The following is a 17741-nucleotide window of genomic DNA, read 5'->3' as shown; positions in this document are numbered from 1 at the left end:
TTCTAGGTGCGGCTCCACACGCAGTGTTGACTCCTCCAATTGGTCCTACCCTGTACAGAAATGATAGGAAGCACTCCACCCTGGGCTTGCCTTGCAAAGGAAATAGAAAGACAGAGACATACTTTTTTCACCACCCCACACTGTCGCAGTGCTGTGCACAAGCAAAACACACACACACACACACACACACACACACACACACACACACACACACACACACACACACACACACACACACACACACACACACACACAGTGGTCGCCTACTCCTGAGGCCTCCCCTGTTCACCCAACCATGGCCGTGCGTCGACGAGAGAGAGAGAGAGAGAGAGAGAGAGAGAGAGAGAGAGAGGACTTTCATTTCCCTCCTACCTCTTTTCTACTCTCCCATCAAACTCGTGAGATTCCGACTAAAACTAATGGTTTCAAAACTGGGCAGGCCTATCATCAGGGCTAAGTGACACGGACTTGGGAGGGTGGGATCTACGGTGGGTGGGCTATGGGTCGTAGATTTGGAATGCGGGTACCGTAGATTACAAAAGTAATTTAGGGTACCCGCGTTTTGAAAGCAATCTAGGGTACCTCATTTTGCGGGCGTGAGATTTGAACGTATGACCTCACTCGTGAGAGGCACATGCCCTAATCACTTCGTCTTGCGCACATTTTTGAAGTATGGGGGCTTTAATTTACTTAAAACACGTCTGCAAAAGCAGCAACCCTCGAAAGTAATTTAGGGTACTCTAGATTACAAAAGCAATCTAGGGTACCGTAGATTACTTTCGACTCTGTTGCTCGAATCTACGACCCACAATCGCCTCATCGTAGATCCCACCCTCTCATGTCCGTGTCACTTAGTCCGGAGACACACCTATAGCATACATGATGAGAATGGAGAGATGGCATCTGTTGAAGAGTTGGGGATGCTCCACGTGGCAAGCAAATGGTTTTTATTTAAAAAATTGACAACGTCATTTCGCTCGACACATATCGTAAAGGTGCGAATGTTTTCGCATCGCAGACGTTGCTGCTGTGAGAGGACGCCACAAGGTGAGTCCTCTTGCCTCAACTCCCTTATCTTGGCGGCCTCTCTCTCTCTCTCTCTCTCTCTCTCTAGCGATGGATTCACACAGCCCATCAGACCCGCCTGCGCCTGCACCTACACACCTGCGTCGTTCAATGCAACGAATACAAAAGGCATCACATGGGGCCAAGTTTTGAGGTGCTAGCAACAGATAGTAGGCCCTAATTAATGCCCGAGCATGAGTATTGGATGCCAGCAGTCTGATAGAATCACGGGTTAAAGATCTTCTCCAGCAAGGACATTGTCCAAGCTTGACAATGAGAACGACAAGGCAGTTGATGGCCACATTAACGGGACTTACAGGGCGCTCTCTCTCTCTCTCTCTCTCTCTCTCTCTCTCTCTCACACACACACACACACACACACACACACACACACACACACACACACACACACACACACAGATGAAGGGCACCGCATGAATAGAAGAAGCACAATTTGCATAGAAGGCCAGCAAGGTTGTCACTTGAGAAGGTGGGAGAGAGCTGCAGAAGTCGTCAAGCTGTCTCTCCATCACCCTTGGGATGATGGAGATGCCGACAAACAAAGCTTTCCCACGGTGCATTTTGAAATGGACAAATGGCCACTAGAAGCCGAGAGTTGAGCTAGGTAGGAATCTCATTGTTCCGGAAAAATCAATTTTCCAAACATACTAAATACAAAATTTCTTTCTTCGAGATGAAATTTTAGAAAATTAGGTTATTTTTTCAGGTTTTTACACTATTTTTTCCTTTTTTGGGTCGAAATTGCTCCTTTTTCTCTTGCTTCCAACCAGTACTTTTGAAATTGCAAACGGCACGATATTAAGCTGAGACACATTTTTCCCAAATATCGTAGGATTTGCGCGAAGGCTCCGACAGGGTTAAGCTTTCGTCATGGTTCTTTGTCTCGTTGTGAAAATGAGGTCATCAAAGTTCTAACTTTGCCAATTTTCGCAAAGTTGAGCCAACTTTTAGGCTTTACAAAAAGGGGTCTGTCAATTTCCTCGGGATACAACTTGGCCTATGGGCCTGTCCCTAGTGTTATCTAACTTTTCTCCCCCTCCATGGGTGATCAATTATAATTTTGATTCTCTCTTATAAATTCAAAGCGCGTATTTGGTAAAAAAAAGTTGAGCCAACTTTGTCGCTCTCTCTCCTCCATTTCGCCTTCTCTCTCTTCTTTCCCTCGCAGCTTTCACAGCATTGATGAAGAGCAGCAAACATTGCTTTTGCTTTCATCACTCAGAACGCTGCCAACGTAGCGTGAGAAAACGCTCTTAGGCATACTTTCAATGCCTTCACTGATGATTGGGACTTACTTTAAATGTCCATTTTCGATTTACTATATTAAATGGGTCTTTTTTGCCTGCTCGAAAAGGCCTTAAAGAACAAGAAATTAAGGAGTGCATTCATAGGAGTTTGATCCCTTGAATCCTCATGTAAGAAGCCTTTCTTTTCAGCTCAGAAGAAAATCTTGAGGAGAGTTACGAAACTCATCGTGTGGAGAGGCTCAAACATAAGGCGAGAATGGGGAAGCCTCATGTAAGTGCTCTCTCTCTCTCTCTCTCTCTCTCTCACACACACACACACACACACACACAGAGCATGCCATTATGTGCGCATATAATCTTGTATCACTCATTTTTAAAGAATTTTTGTGCAGGATGCAATGTGCATGTGCAAGGTATGCACATGTTATCTTCACACATGTCCAACCTTTCCGGCATGGCCTCCACAAGAAGACCTTAAGTCACCCGTGCCATTTGGGAGACCATGGAAGATGGATGAAATAAGCACATGTATGGCGGACTTTACACCTAAACCCATCTATCCACCTTTGCCACCTCGCACGCCACCTCGAAGATGGGCCTCTAACAAACAAACTACCCACCATGACCATTTTCGCAATCCTCCGGCCCCTCCCCCCCACCCCAATATACCTTTTGTCCACCCTAAGTGTGGTGGCTACAAAGACACACATTCCATCTACAAATCCGACTATCTTCGACCTCCTCTTTGTCCAGTCTTACTCAAACGAAGTCCCACCCGTGTCAAGGGAGGCCACATTTGTTGGCTATAAAGATTCTCATGTAGTTGAAGGTGAACACCTAATTTCTTCATAGTGGCTGTGTGTAAGCCATTCATTGTAGCTGAAGGTGAACACCTAAGTTCTTCAGAGTGGCTTCATGTAAGCCCTTCATTATAGCTTTATGAAGGATAAGTGCCATTGCTCCTCCCCTAGCTCAGGCTATAGACCAATTTTGATCCTGGACACTTTTAGGATCATGTTTTTCTTAAGAACCTTTACTTAACCAAGCCATTGATGTCCTCCTAGTGGGGCCCCAATTCTGCTCATATGAAACCCTGGCACCGAGAGACAACCGAAGCCATCGTATGGGAAGTATAAAATAGCGCTTGAAAATGGCATAATGCTTCACTACAAGCTTCCTCAGATTGCCAAAAATGGAGAGGACAAACTTGCCTAGCAAATGGAGATTTGAATCCTTTCACTTCAAGCAAATGTTAAGACCTATTCTATTAAGATCAGTGCATACACAGGTTCAATATGCTTTTACTAGCTTTGAAACCAAAACTTGAGAATTTAATAGCTCTCACAAGCATCCTTTCTACTTTACTAAGTTTATAGGTATTCTAAAGTTTTTAGTGTGATTCCACCTGATGAAATTCTTTGAAGTTCTCGCATGCTGGAGGTGACGATCGAGCTTGCCCCCTTGGCCTTTGAACATAGCCCCTATCCTAAGCCAGCATAGCACCATAGCATGCATGCTCCATGCGCAAACTTCTTGCTTTAAAAAAAAACACGCTGCAATATCGTACCCTTCGAGCTTTGTGTACTATGATCTCAATCACAAGAAGATTTGGAAATTTTCTCATGTAAGAAAACGGAGCCTTTTTTAGTGTTTTTCATACAATGCATAACATCATGAGCTTCTGCTCAAGAGGCACCGCATACCTAGTAGGTACGATTGGGGACAGGGGACCACTAGCCCCCCCACCGGGTCGACGGTCCCCTGCCCCCAATCACACCTAGCTAGGTATGCGGTGCCTCCCTCACAGAAGCTCATGATGTTGAGGTAAGTCAGAATGTGGAAATTATTGTGAGAATTTTTTAAAAACTTCTTGTGGATTGCTTGCACACTAGTGCTACCACTTGGGTTTCTGGTCTATGACATGTCTGCACCCCTATTGCCTCCTCCCTTTCTCGGCCATCTGGCACCCCATGTCCGTGTGCCCTCTCCTCTTCTCTTGCCCCACTATGTACCATCTCCCTCATGTTTTTTATTTTAATCCCAACACGACATCTTCCAAGTTAATTTTTTATTAATTAAGCACCTCAAAAACGTTTGTGCCAACTACTTTGTATGTTTCAAATATTGTCTCTTCTATGCTATATATAATTGAGCTTAAAAATTTCAAGAAAGGAGAGGGCATCCATGTGTCACTCTCTCCTTCATTTCAAAAACCTTAAGAAACATTTGGTTTGAAATGTAAAACTGAAGGGTAAGTAGCAAGTACTCCGATGGTAGAAATGAAAAGATTTAAAAGACATAGTTTTGATTTATCAGTTCTCTCAAAAAGTCACAATACTTAGTACTATATCTATATTTATATTCTTTAAACTCTTTAGCAAGACCATGGAGTTTCACTCCCGCCTTTAATTTTGAAAGGTGATTATTTTTGTTTTTGTAAAGGGTAGCTCTACTTCGCATTTTGAAGGCCGTAAAAAACACCGAACACTATATGGCATGGGCGTAGTTAAATGGGATTAAGGGTGGAGGTGACAGATCATGATACGCATGCGATGTAGACCATGCGATCGACATCCAAATTTACAAATCAGTCTGCACTTACAATGTAATGCATAGGAGTACCATGATCTTCAGTGAAAGCATGTGAGCGTGGTGGTTAGAGCCCATACCTTGAATACAACATGGCGTGACTTTGACGTGCAAGGTGTGAGACAATCTTGACTAGCTCAAATTTACTTTTCGCCCTGAATGTACTCGACAATCCAAATTGGACGGTCTGAATGATCCCCAATGTCGATCCCATTGGGATGTGCTCGGGTGAGATTGTGCAGAGCAAAAAAAAAACTCCCTTTTCTTTTCTAGCCTTAAAATGTATACTTCAGCTTCAAAAAATGTAGAACTTTCAAAGATTTCACGCATTGTATAATGTTGAGCTAAAATCTCGCACTTGGCACCTTCATGTATAATTTTCCTTCTAGCCCCGAGAATGTGCACATTGCATGTTGTAGCTTTGCACAAAGGGTTAGAGTCGAATGATCTCGAAATCGATTGGCACTACCTATAGCTTATGTGGGACATCATGAGCGTGCACACACACACACACACACACACACACACACACACACACACACAGGGAGGGTTTCTCGAATAGGGCTTGCAAAAAATATTTTTTCTGATCAAAGAAATCTTAAAATAAGAAATTGCAGAATAAAACAAGATTTTGAATTTTAGGTTGAAATTTGAAGAATTGATAGTATTGACAATAAAACTAACAAAATTTAGTCAATTTTCTTCATTGGCAAGCTTGAAATCTAGCAAAAAAATTGCAAATTTTAGTGGCAAAAATATACTAAACATGGCTTATTGCAAACATTGGGAATCTCAAATAGCCCCAAAATAGAAGAGCATAATAGATGTAGAAAAGTTGAATGCCTAGTACATCCACGATCACTCTCTCACCACCCCGAGTACACCTATTGAAAGTTTGCGACATCCTTGCATGGGGCACTGGTGTGTGTTAGAGAGAGAGAGAGAGAGAGAGAGAGAGAGAGAGAGAGAGAGAGAGAGAGAGAGAGAGAGAGATGAGCCTAGAGGCATCCATGTGTCACTTAAAGGGTTACTCTACTTTTCTTTTTGAAGGCCATAAAGAAACTCCAACCCTCAAATTTATTACTTTTATATCTATACTACTTCTTTATCGAGCTTGAGAAATCTTCGAGCACTGAATCCTTCCACGCATCAAAAAGTGCTCTCTCTCTCTCTTGTGCGCGTGGGTGAACCACCACTTTTTCCAGGATTGTAGAACCTCACAGGTATCGACTGCAATCGAGATGGCTGTCACCGCTATTCCCATGCCACTACTGGTTAGGGAGCATGAGGTTGGCAAATTGACTTGCAAGAGAAGTTAGAACTACAACGCCACAAGTCTAGGGCTCCTGGTCCCAACTTAGTGGCTACAGCTCTCACGCACGCACGCGCGCGCGTGTGTGTGTGTGTGTGTGTGTGTGTGTGTGAGAGAGAGAGAGAGAGAGAGAGAGAGAGAGAGAGCACTCGCGTCCAACCTCCATGGCAGTTGTGTTAGTTCCCTTTCAGCGCTTCTCCTCTACATGTGACAAGATTGACCTTGCGACTATGCTTTTTGGCCTTTCATTTCTTAGCTCCCTGCCACGCAAGTGGTTTCATCGATGGATTCTCTTCTTGCACCTCCCTCAACTACACGATGGACGTTAGGGGCACAGGAGGTCCTTCCTACACACTCACAATATATCTTGCATTGGAATGCGTAAGCTCAAGGTTTTGAAATATAGAAATAGTGTGGAAACTATTTAATTCGCAAGGAAAATGACCAGTTTTGTTACCTTTCCAAGAAAATAAACACTTGCTTAGAAGTGGAAGCAAGATAGGCAAGTGTCTATGTGTTACCACGATAAAAAGATCGGGCTCTGTTGGTATAGAAAGCCCTTAAAGAAAAAACTCATGTAACGAAGAGCGAGTTTAGACTCTCTTGGGATTTGAGGTGTCTTTTGAATACCTTGGAATTGTTTACAAACTAAGGACTATGAGCTCAATATTTAAGTGAAAAACCAAGTTTGGTGCCTACACGTAGGTACTATCTCTAGAAAGGGGAAGATAACTCAAAGATAATAATAAGCTCGTGTATGTATAAAAGGGAACTGAGGAAAATGGAAAGGGGATTAGGTAAGGTAGGGAGCTAACCAAAAGACACCTCATATGGCACTGTCAATATGTGAAAGAATAAGAAGGATGTTACTATCGGTTATGACAATATGTAAGGGGTCCATGTGAGGCATGGTGACATATTCAAGCCAATAGTGAGGCCAATGCATTTTGATGCAAGCATAAGAAGGAAAGCATATGGCAAAGTAGGTTTGCGATAGTTTAATTATAATCAAAATGGACTAAAGTGTAGCAAAGCGTGGATGTGCATGTCCATATAACCATAAAGATTGAGTACAACTCCATCAATTGGATGGTGGCAAAGATAAGTTCACAAAGGAGAAATGGTGGCAAGCTGATAAAGTTTGTGTTTGTTGCTTATCAAAGCTACTTACTATATTGAGATCAAGATGAACATAGTGTGAGGAAGGTTTAGAATATTCTTGGAATTGCAATAACATGCGTGAATCATATAAGCTGGTGGGAATCTGGGATCTCAATGTTTCACGAAGGATCATAGGTTGTGACTTATTGTATGACTAAAAAAGAGTAGATCGCTAAACTCTACCATTGAGATATGAATCATATATATATATATATATAGAGAGAGCACTCGCGTCCAACCTCCATGGCAGTTGTGTTAGTTCCCTTTCAGCGCTTCTCCTCTGCATGCGACAAGATTGACGTTGCGACTATGCTTTTTGGCCTTTCATTTCTTAGCTCGCTGCCACACAAGTGGTGTCATCGGTGGCTTCTCTTCTTGCACCTCCCTCAACTACGCGATGGACGTTAGGGGTGGAGGAGGTCCTTCCTACACACTCACAACCTATCTTTCATTGGAATGCGTAAGCTCAAGGTTTTGAAATATAGAAATATTATGGAAACTATTTAATTCGCAAGGAAAATGAAACCAGTTTTGTTACCTTTCCAAGCAAATAGACACGTGCTTAGAAGTGGAAGCAAGATAGGCAAGTGTCGATGTGTTACCATGATAGAAAGATCGGGCCCTGTTGTTATAGAAAGCCCTTAAAGAAAAAACTCATGTAACGAAGAGCGAGTTTAGACTCATTGGGATTTGAGGTGTCTTTTGAATACCTTGGAATTGTTTACAAACTAAGGACTATGAGCTCAATATTTAAGTGAAAAACCAAGTTTGGTGCCTACACGTAGGTACTATCTCTAGAAAGGGGAAGATAACTCAAAGATAATAATAAGCTCGTGTATGTATAAAAGGGAACTGAGTAAAATGGAAAGGGGATTAGGTAAGGTAGGGAGCTAACCAAAAAGACACCTCATATGGCACTGTCAATATGTGAAAGAATAAGAAGGATGTTACTATCGGTTATGACAATATGTAAGGAGTCCATGTGAGGCATGGTGACATATTCAAGCCAATAGTGAGGCCAATGCATTTTGATGCAAGCATAAGAGGGAGAAGATATGGCAAAGTAGGTTTGTGATAGTTTAATTTATAATCAAAATGGACTAAAGTGTAGCAAAGCGTGGATGTGCATGTCCATATAGCCATAAAGATTGAGTACAATCCATCAAATGGATGGTGGCAAAGACAAGTTCACAAAGTAGAAATGGTGGCAAGCTGATAAAGTTTGTGTTTGTTGCTTATCAAAGCTACTTACTATATTGAGATCAAGATGAACATAGTGTGAGGAAGGTTTAGAATATTCTTGGAATTGCAATAACATGCGTGAATCATATAAGCTGGTGGGAATCTGGGATCTCAATGTTTCACGAAGGATCATAGGTTGTGACTTATTGTATGCCTAAAAAAGAGTAGATCGCTAAACTCTACCATTGAGATATGAATCATATAAAACAATATGCTATTCATAGATATTGACAATATAGTAAGAGCATGTAACCCTCTAAAAATACCCTTTTCGCTTGCACATCTTCTTTCTTTACTATTAAACAGCATAGTTGACAAGTTTCATAGTGGTTCTTATAAAAATACGGAGACATGTTTTTCTTTTTTGCGTTACCCATTGCATTGAATTATTGCAACGGTGTAAAGTGAGAGCAAAGGGAAATAGCATGCATTAGCCCCTTGGCATTGACATGATATACACCATCAAAAGCTTACTTGGATACCAAAACATGGCCCCTTTATCACAAATGTGGTGACCGCCCATGCCAAGCAAGGTGCTCACATTGAAGCAATCACTCCAACACTTTTGGGGTGGTGTGTGTGTGTGTGTGTGTGTGTGTGTGTGTGTGTGTGTGTGTGAGAGAGAGAGAGAGAGAGAGATAGAGAGAGAGAGAGAGATTTATTATTCTCTCTCTCAAAGAGATTTAAACTAATGCTCATAATTTGTATTTCTATTCTCTCTCTCAAAGAGATTTAAACTAACATTCATAATTTGGTATTGCTATTCTTTCTCTTATAGAGATTTAAACTCTCATAATCTCTAATTTGCTATTCTCTCTCTATCTCTCTCTGTCACACACACACACACACGGAATGTGGTCAACATACAAAACACTCCTTGGTTTGCCCAGCCTCATTATACACACTACATAAGCAACATTACATGAGCAAGCCACACCTTTTAATGTGGTGGTCACGGGAGGCACAATTATCAATTGTGCCTACTATGCTTTATTTTGAGAAATTCAATGATTATTGAGCCTACTCCATGGTCCCGTAAAAAGACTGAGCCAAAACTGAACCTACGCTGCTGCCACCTGGCGGTTGAGCTCCAACCACGAGCCGGTAGTTGGCTTTGGATATGCCTCACGACAAAACATCTGCTCTGCATGTGTTGTAGCTACCATGGCCATGTAACTCTCTCTCTCTCTCTCTCTCTCTCTCTCTCTCTCTCTCTCTCTCTTAAAGAGGTGCAGACAACATCGTCAACATGCGCAAGCTTAAAAAAAGAAAAAAAGGTAGAGGCGATAGGCCTTTGCAACTATGTCGATTTTGACATACTTACAAGAGCCTTGACATAGTAGAATTGAGCTGCTTCACTCAGGAGGCTCAGTGATCTGCCCAACTTACTTATAGCTAAGCCTCGTGTGACCACGCCTTAAAGTTGGCTTTCTATAGTTGTTGCTAATCCACGATGTTAGGGACACCTAGGCCATGGGCCCTTGCCATTGCTTTTAGAACCACAAAGCCCTTGGAGAGCCCACGGTCTTGCGACTCTTCTTTTAAACTTTAATGAGTGCAGCAATGCGCAGGTCACATACTAGTTGGCATTTAAAGTAAACTCTTCGGTGTTTCAAGAAAGGGAGCACTCAATCAATTCTACTAGCAAGTTGCTTTGGTTTAACTTTAATATCTTAACTTCAAGATTTAATATGTCAAAAGATATCAAAATATAAAATGTATCTACTAACATAATATGGCGAAAAGGGGAGCTCTTTACAGGTGTTGCAATTTGCAACCTGAAGGCTAAAGTCCAAAACTAAAAAAAAACCCTTTTGCACGCGATAAAGAGGGAGAGAGGGCGAGAGAGAGAGGCTGCCGAAGGCGGCCGGCCGTACTAGTAAATGTAAAGTTGATGTTCAAATCAAATAATCTTTCTCTCTCTCTCTCTCTCTCTCTCTCTCTCTCTCTCTCTCATTGTTCTTCTTCTCGGGCGTATGTGCGTGCTAGTAAAAAGAGGAAAATGGTATAACCTTTCTATTACCCAAGTGTGATAGATTGGTCATGTCTTCTCCCTATTAAATAATAGGTTTTGAATTCAACAGTCAACTCCGCGTCGGCTAGATCTTTAAGGTCTATTGGGATAGTTTCCTACGACATTAAAACTCTCTTCTTCTTCTTCTCCTCTCTCTCTCTCTCTCTCTCTCTAGATGTGCATGCAAGCATGGCGAACACACACATACACACACATAAGAGGCTTGATGAGAAACAAAAGAGAACTAGATGTTTGTGGAAGTTGATGAGATGACTTAATTGTCTTATAACATAAAATATTCAAACAAAATTTTCATTGAAAATGGCACACAATATTGGATAACTAATCTATAATATCTTCATAAATAAAGACGGGAAGAGAAAATGTGAACTTTTTTTTTTTGAAATCCAATGATGCTGCTTTTTGGTGTTCTAAAACAAGCTTTAGTGAACATGGAATTTATCCTACATTCCAACATTCAATATATCACTTGTCATTTTCTTAAAAATTCCGTTCATTTCCTTGAGTCACATGACTTTATTTTCATTTTTATGTTTTGGACTTCCAACCACTATATAAAATTACCTGTGGTAACATTGCCAAAATTTAAAGTTACCAACTTGTAACATTTGTAATTGGAATAGTAACTCTTGTAATTGAGTGTTTATGTATACTAGTAAAACGGCGCCGCCTTCGACGGCGGCATGGCCCCTCTTACCCTTAAGTTCTAGTGTTGTCCGACTATCATAGCTTCTCTTGCCCACCCTCTCAAACGCACCTATATTGCCTCCACGCTCTCCTTGCCTGAGTTTTGCTCTGTGCCCGTGCCCTTTGCTAGTTGAGAAAACATCCGCCTACTTATATGCTCTAGATTTGTCACTTTTTGTACCTACTGCATTTGCAGCTCACCATAGCTACCACCCTGTCCCCGCCTTGCTTTGATCACATGCTTACCACCATACCAACTTACCCTTGCTTGTTAAGAATGGCTTCAACTCGTCACAACCGTGGAGCAAAAGTACGTGGTAGTAGCACATTAGATAATGGGGATGGAGTTGCAGAATCTGTGGCAGTTTGGGAGGGAAAAGTACCCAACAACCAACTGTATGTAGCAAGGCCGTGTGGAAGGAAGCACAATGCCTTCAGGCTATGGCTATACAAGCGGAGAGAGGATCGGATACCAAGGGAATAGTGGATAATAAGGGGGAATAGTGGTGTCAACCTTATCTTTAGAGGCCATCTTCTCAGTTTAAGGTCAAATTAAAATTCTCCCAATGGCACTGGCATGGCTGTGGCACTGCTCTAAATTCTTGTGGGCTTTGATTTTCCCAACTTACCCTTGCTTGTTAAGAATGGCCTCTATTACCCTCAAGCTCTTTGCTCTTGGTAAATTTGTGTGTGTGTGTGTGTGTGTGTGTGTACACCGCCGAAGGAGTTGAAATCAAGTATAGCCGCCCTCTTCTGGTGCCCCCCCCCCCTCCCCTCTCTCTCTCTCTCTCTCTCTCTCTCTCTCTCTCTCTCTCTCTCTCTCTCTCTCTCTCTCTCTCGCGCGCAACCATCAGGGCTATAGGGCACTCTTTCATCAGTCCTCCTTCAAATTTAAAATGTAGAGGTAAATCTCAAATTTTGTAGGTGGGATTACACTAAACCTTGGTGTTTTTTGAGCATTTTCCTTTCTCTACATACTGGGTGGATTCTCTCTCTCTCTCTCTCTCTCTCTCTCTCTCTCTCTCTTTGTTATCCATGTATTGGGCTCTCTCTCTTTCTCTAGCTAGAGAGAGAGAGACAGAGCTCTCTCTCTCTCTCTCTCTCTCTCTCTCTCTCTCTCTCTCTCTCTCTCTCTCTCATCAAGCATGAGAGAGAGAGAGAGAGAGAAAGAGCGGTACTGTATGTGTTTGAAATTTATAAGATGGACAACATGAAAACCTTTATGCAGCAACCTAAACAAAAGTCATCACAACATATTTTCAAACTAACTTTGCACTAACATATATAAAGTAAGTGATATTTCCCATGTCAAAAAATATAACATGCGTAGAGACTTAAGATTTATACGCTCAAAAGCATAGCCTACGACATGCCCTGCTGCGGTATCGAACCAACCGTGGCCCACGATGTAAAATACATCTACCAATCACTAGAGGAAGAGATCCTAACACAAAAACACGTAGGAACCAAGCACCGAGACTAAGATTCTGAGCAATTATAGCATTAATTGGACGGGTTCGGCCTAACTCTGCAATGATGAAACGTGATCTGAATCCTCTCTGAATAGAAACTTGAATGTAGCACAGCAAGCTCGGATCATATGAAGCATGATATATACCCACCATTAAGAATTCTGTGTAATATTGTGATCTATAGCCAAACAAAAAGCTATTAGTATAGATAGATATTTTGATACACAAAAGCTATTACTTTACTATATCAACATCAACATTGTTACCTTGCTACATGCAAGAAACCAATGCTTGCAAATTATTTTGTGGTAGCATCATGCAGGCCGGCAGGGCCACATTATCAAGTATGTCCCCATCACAAACATCGCCATTACCAATATCAAGTGTCTATTGCACAAACTCTCTTTCAATAACATTACTTAAACAATTGACCACTCGCATATTCTGTGTTAGATGCATGATTTTTGTACGTTGCCAAATGTATGAGTGGCACAAAGATGCATTAAAAATGTCTTCTCTTCCCCCTTTATGCACAACAGGTAATATCTTTTTGAAATCACCACCAAGGAGGAGAACCTTTCCACCAAACAACATGTCATTTTTCATGTCATCTCTTAGTGTCTTATCAAGAGCCTCAAAAGCGTGTTTATGAGCCATGGGGGCTTCATCCCATATGATTAGTGAACTCATTCACAACAGCTCAACAAGCTGGCCGTTTACTTTAATGTTACATGTGGACTCAGAAGTTATATCAATAGGGATCTTGAATCTAGAGTGTGCAGTCCTTCCGTTGTCGAGAAGCTGTGCTGCAATCCCGGACGATGCACATGCCAAAGCAACTTTGGACTCTCCGCGTATCCGAGAGAGAAATGCATTGTAGAGATAAGTCTTTCCCGTTCCACCTGGCCCATCCAAGAAAAAAACAGTCCCTCTGCTCATGCCAACTGCTTGTAAAACCCGATTGTAAGCTTCCTTTTGCCCAACATTGAAAGATGATTCCATTCGAGCAGACAATACTCTTTGTTCCTCTCTGTTATACATGAACTCTTTAGCAAGCACTCCATGCTCACTCATAATTTGCAATGTGTGATCCACCTGGGGCATTCCAGAATAATCCGAGAGCCTCTTTCCATAGTGTTGAAGCATTGTCTCTAAGTTTGACAAAGCTTGGTTTTGTGCCATGTGTTCACAGATATTCGCATCATTTGTGCGAACCCTCATATGATATACATGGTCCTCAGAAAGCTCCTTACAGAAGCGATTCCACAATGCACCAGGATGTATTGGATCACAAAAAACCAAAATGACTACAAACAGTAGGCGCAATTGTTGCCCTGCTTGTTGAAAAGAAGCTTCTTCCAAACAAAGAAACCATTCATCATCAACTTGCAATAATCCTCGTGCATTACATATTTCTTTAAATGTGTCATATACTCGTCCATTGAAGGTTCTGATATCCTCAAAAGACTTACATCCTTTACACATGTTGAGTAACATACGCAAATAGTACAAATCTTCAGCATTGGGAACAATGTGGTACATTCTTCCAATCATGTCACCAATCTGTCTTTGAGTCCATGTTCTACTTGCTGGCTTCCAAACCCACTTTGTTGGGAAGTCTATGTACAACAAATCATTGGCCTCTGAATATTGTTGATTTGCAACAAACCACTCAGTGAGCGTTGTCTTTTTGTTGACCTCTCCCTCCACCACACTCTGTACAGTCGTTCTGTCGCTAAAGATGACTTGATTTTGATGAGGCAAGTGAACTTGGAGCCGTTGTATGCCAAGTTTCTCTTGATGCATGTGAAACCCAAGTTTACACCAGATAGCCTCAGATGCTGATACATATCGAGCATTAAGATAGTTTGTAACTTCATTTAGAAGCCCTTCACTATCTTGTAGAACAACAGTGGCCCTGTCATGTCCCTTATACACATACTTGTAGAGATATTTCACAGCGGATATAGTGGAGCAAACCTCCACATTGATATGTGCATTGTACCTTATTGACAAAAATAGATTGTATGGAACAATCCATTTATTACTCATTTGCACTTTATTATGAACAGTGTAATTTCCATCATCCCTCCTCATGTACATTGGGTATCCATCCCTAGCCACAGTAGTCGATGCACTGAAGCTTCAAGGATATTTAAACCTGCACTTTCCATCTTTCATACATAGAGCATTCTTATTCAAGTTTCCACACGGGCCATGCACATTTCACCGACTGATAACATCATACAGTTGTGGAAACATTACTTTAACAGGAAGCTCTGCACACACAATCTTATCATAATGCAATGTCTCTGTTGGCTTATGCTCAGATGCAAGTATCAATAGAATGTGAGCATGAGGAAGGCCTCTCTTTTGGAACTCAATCATAGAAATGTGTCCAATGACCTTACCAAAAATAGCTCTCTTAATCAGCAAGCCCATCAAATCCTTGAACTTATGGTAGAAAACACGGGCAGTAAGATCAGGACGATCATTGGATGTCTGTCCAGGCAGTAATGCATCTTGTATCTCCTTCCCTCCAGGATTTCATGTGAATGTAATGAAGAGATCAGGTTTTCCTCTCTTGTGTACAATTGCCATGGCATCCTGGTACAGCTGGTGCATATAGCGAGGGCCACCAACATACGAAGAAGGCAATACAACCCTTCTTCCAACATTAGCACCCAATAACAGTTCTCTATCATCCCTTGTTCCATCTCTTGCTCCAACCATATCTGTCAAGCCTTGACACACCTCAGTGCGAAGTTCACTTTGATGATTACGAACCCACAAAAGCCTCAACTCCTCCATACAACTATATGCATCAACAATATATTGTTGCAGTAGCCTATCACCACGTAAAAGACATTGTGTCGTGTCAACTCTACTTTTCAATCTATACTTGTAGAAATCCATTGTAGAAATATACTTTGTAGTTCAATTTACTCACTCTCTGCTTACTTCTGCTCTGTTCACTTGGGGTATGTAAGGATTCCAACCTTCTTCACCATTTGGAAATAGAAACACATATAATAGAGGCATGTATGACCTATGGCAATTTGAGATTCTTTTTACACCACCACCCAAAGATTCAACACAATATCACGATGGCCAATGTTGCTCTCTTCACCCTGACCAGGCATGATTGCAGCAACTTCCACACTTGTTGGAGCAACATATTGCCAGCCATTTGTACGCTTCTCAGTAATGACCACCCTAATCTCCGGAATATTGGAAGTTTTGGACCATTGTAGTAAACCCCCTAAAAGCTTGAACATACGGATTTACTCGATGCATCATCGATTGCAAGCTTTCCAAAACATCTAGTTTGAGTTTAGAAACATGACTCATCCTGTTTTGCAACTCATTCTCAGTGTCAAAAAAATACAACTGAGCAAAGCGAGGGATTTGACCTGATCGTTCTTCTGGCATCAATGGACCAATGTTATGATAAATAGATCCATGCACCTTGAAGGTATAGATTCCTTTTCTTTGGTAGAGAGATTCATCTATATGAGCTCCCAAAGAAGCAAATGCCAACATACTATTGTATGCTCTGATATGTTTCAAGAATTTTCTACTTCTAGTATTACCCCCGTGCATCAATTCCCTTAATTCTAAAGGAGGTTCACTTGATGGCGGCAAAGAAACATTTCCTAAGTTGCAACAACTCTTCCGCACAAATGTGCGAATGGTCTTTGCTTCTGTTTTCCAAGCTAAAAGGAACATGAAAAATCCAAGTTGCCTTTGTTGTGAAGAATACCTTTTTCATGAGAAAGAGACAACATAGAGATATGCATCAAGGAAGTGGTCTTAGAATACAAGTAGGTGATAGATAGGCAAAGTGTCTCAACTTTGGAGTAATCTCCCTCTTTGGAGACAATTACAGGCTCCTCAAGAACATCTCCATTATTTGCTTCCAAATTGTCTTCCACTTCAATCCCTACATAACTTTGCGAGAGGATTGACTCGTTATCTACATCCAATGCAATCCTTCCCTAAGGAAATTCATTGCATCGATTCACGTTTATCAAATGCTGGAAATCTTCCAAGCGAGGCACATCAATCTCACCCAGAGAACGTTGAACTCTATCTCGCGTTGCTGCATGTTGCGTAGCTCGAGAGGCTTGACATATCCTACTACGTCTTGCATGTCCAGGAGACAACACCTTTGGACCAATAGGCATTTGTCCAAAAAAGAACTCTTATAAGTACTCACAGATATATATACGTTAGTATCTAGAGAATTAAGAAGATAGTATGGAGAAGAAAGGATTTCCCAACTATGTCTATCTTTCTTCGAGGGAGTCAGTGAGAGGAGGCTTGCCAACCGACATGGTAAATGTCTATATGTTGAAGATGATGAAACAGGAAACAGAAGGAAGACAACAACTCAGAGTAGGAAGAAGATGGAGAAGGAGAAGACACAGAGCTTGTGTACGAGATCTCTGTAGTCTCTCTCTCTGTATTGGAATAATAGAGTATCTACAAGCTCAGAGCTACAAAGCTTATATGAAACCCTAAGAGATAAGGTGTCCTTTCACACCGGATGTCCAGGGGGAAAAACCCAGTGGGAGAAAAGTGCCCCTGGTGAAGCGCGTATACACACTAACACTACTACATGTCTACAAATCCCCCCTGTAGTGATAGAGTGAATCCGTACAAGGTAGCAGATCATCATGTGTATGAGAGTAAGCCCAAAGCTTTTCGGAAAGCTTCAAACTTTTCTCGTGATAACGCCTTCGTAAATAGATCTGCAATGTTATCCTGTGTAGGACAGTAAGTTAGTGTGATCTCCCCTGCATGTAGCCTTTCCCTGACATAGTGGTAGTGAACCTCTATGTGCTTTGTTCTTGCATGAAATACTGGATTCCTTGCAACTGCCATAGCACTCTGACTGTCAGTGAAAA

The 17741-nt window shown here is 41.6% G+C and overlaps 1 protein-coding gene across 1 annotated transcript; it reads right to left on the bottom strand.

The window, feature by feature from the left end:
- Window positions 1–13521: 13521 nt before the first annotated feature.
- On the bottom strand, window positions 13522–14928 carry LOC147447669 (uncharacterized). Its single transcript, XM_086523657.1, has one exon. The coding sequence runs from the start codon at window positions 14926–14928 to the stop codon at window positions 13522–13524; it is 1407 nt and encodes a 468-aa protein (XP_086379783.1).
- Window positions 14929–17741: the final 2813 nt, after the last annotated feature.

This window comes from Adiantum capillus-veneris, chromosome 11, assembly GCF_014529385.1.
Source record: "Adiantum capillus-veneris isolate H3 chromosome 11, ASM1452938v2, whole genome shotgun sequence".
NCBI lineage: Eukaryota > Viridiplantae > Streptophyta > Polypodiopsida > Polypodiales > Pteridaceae > Adiantum > Adiantum capillus-veneris.
This window is presented reverse-complemented; position numbering and strand designations above follow the sequence as displayed.

Coding starts and splice junctions, on each gene's coding strand:
- LOC147447669 (XM_086523657.1), bottom strand. CDS start 14,928: ATGAGGAGGGATGATGGAAATTACACTGTTCATAATAAAGTGCAAATG.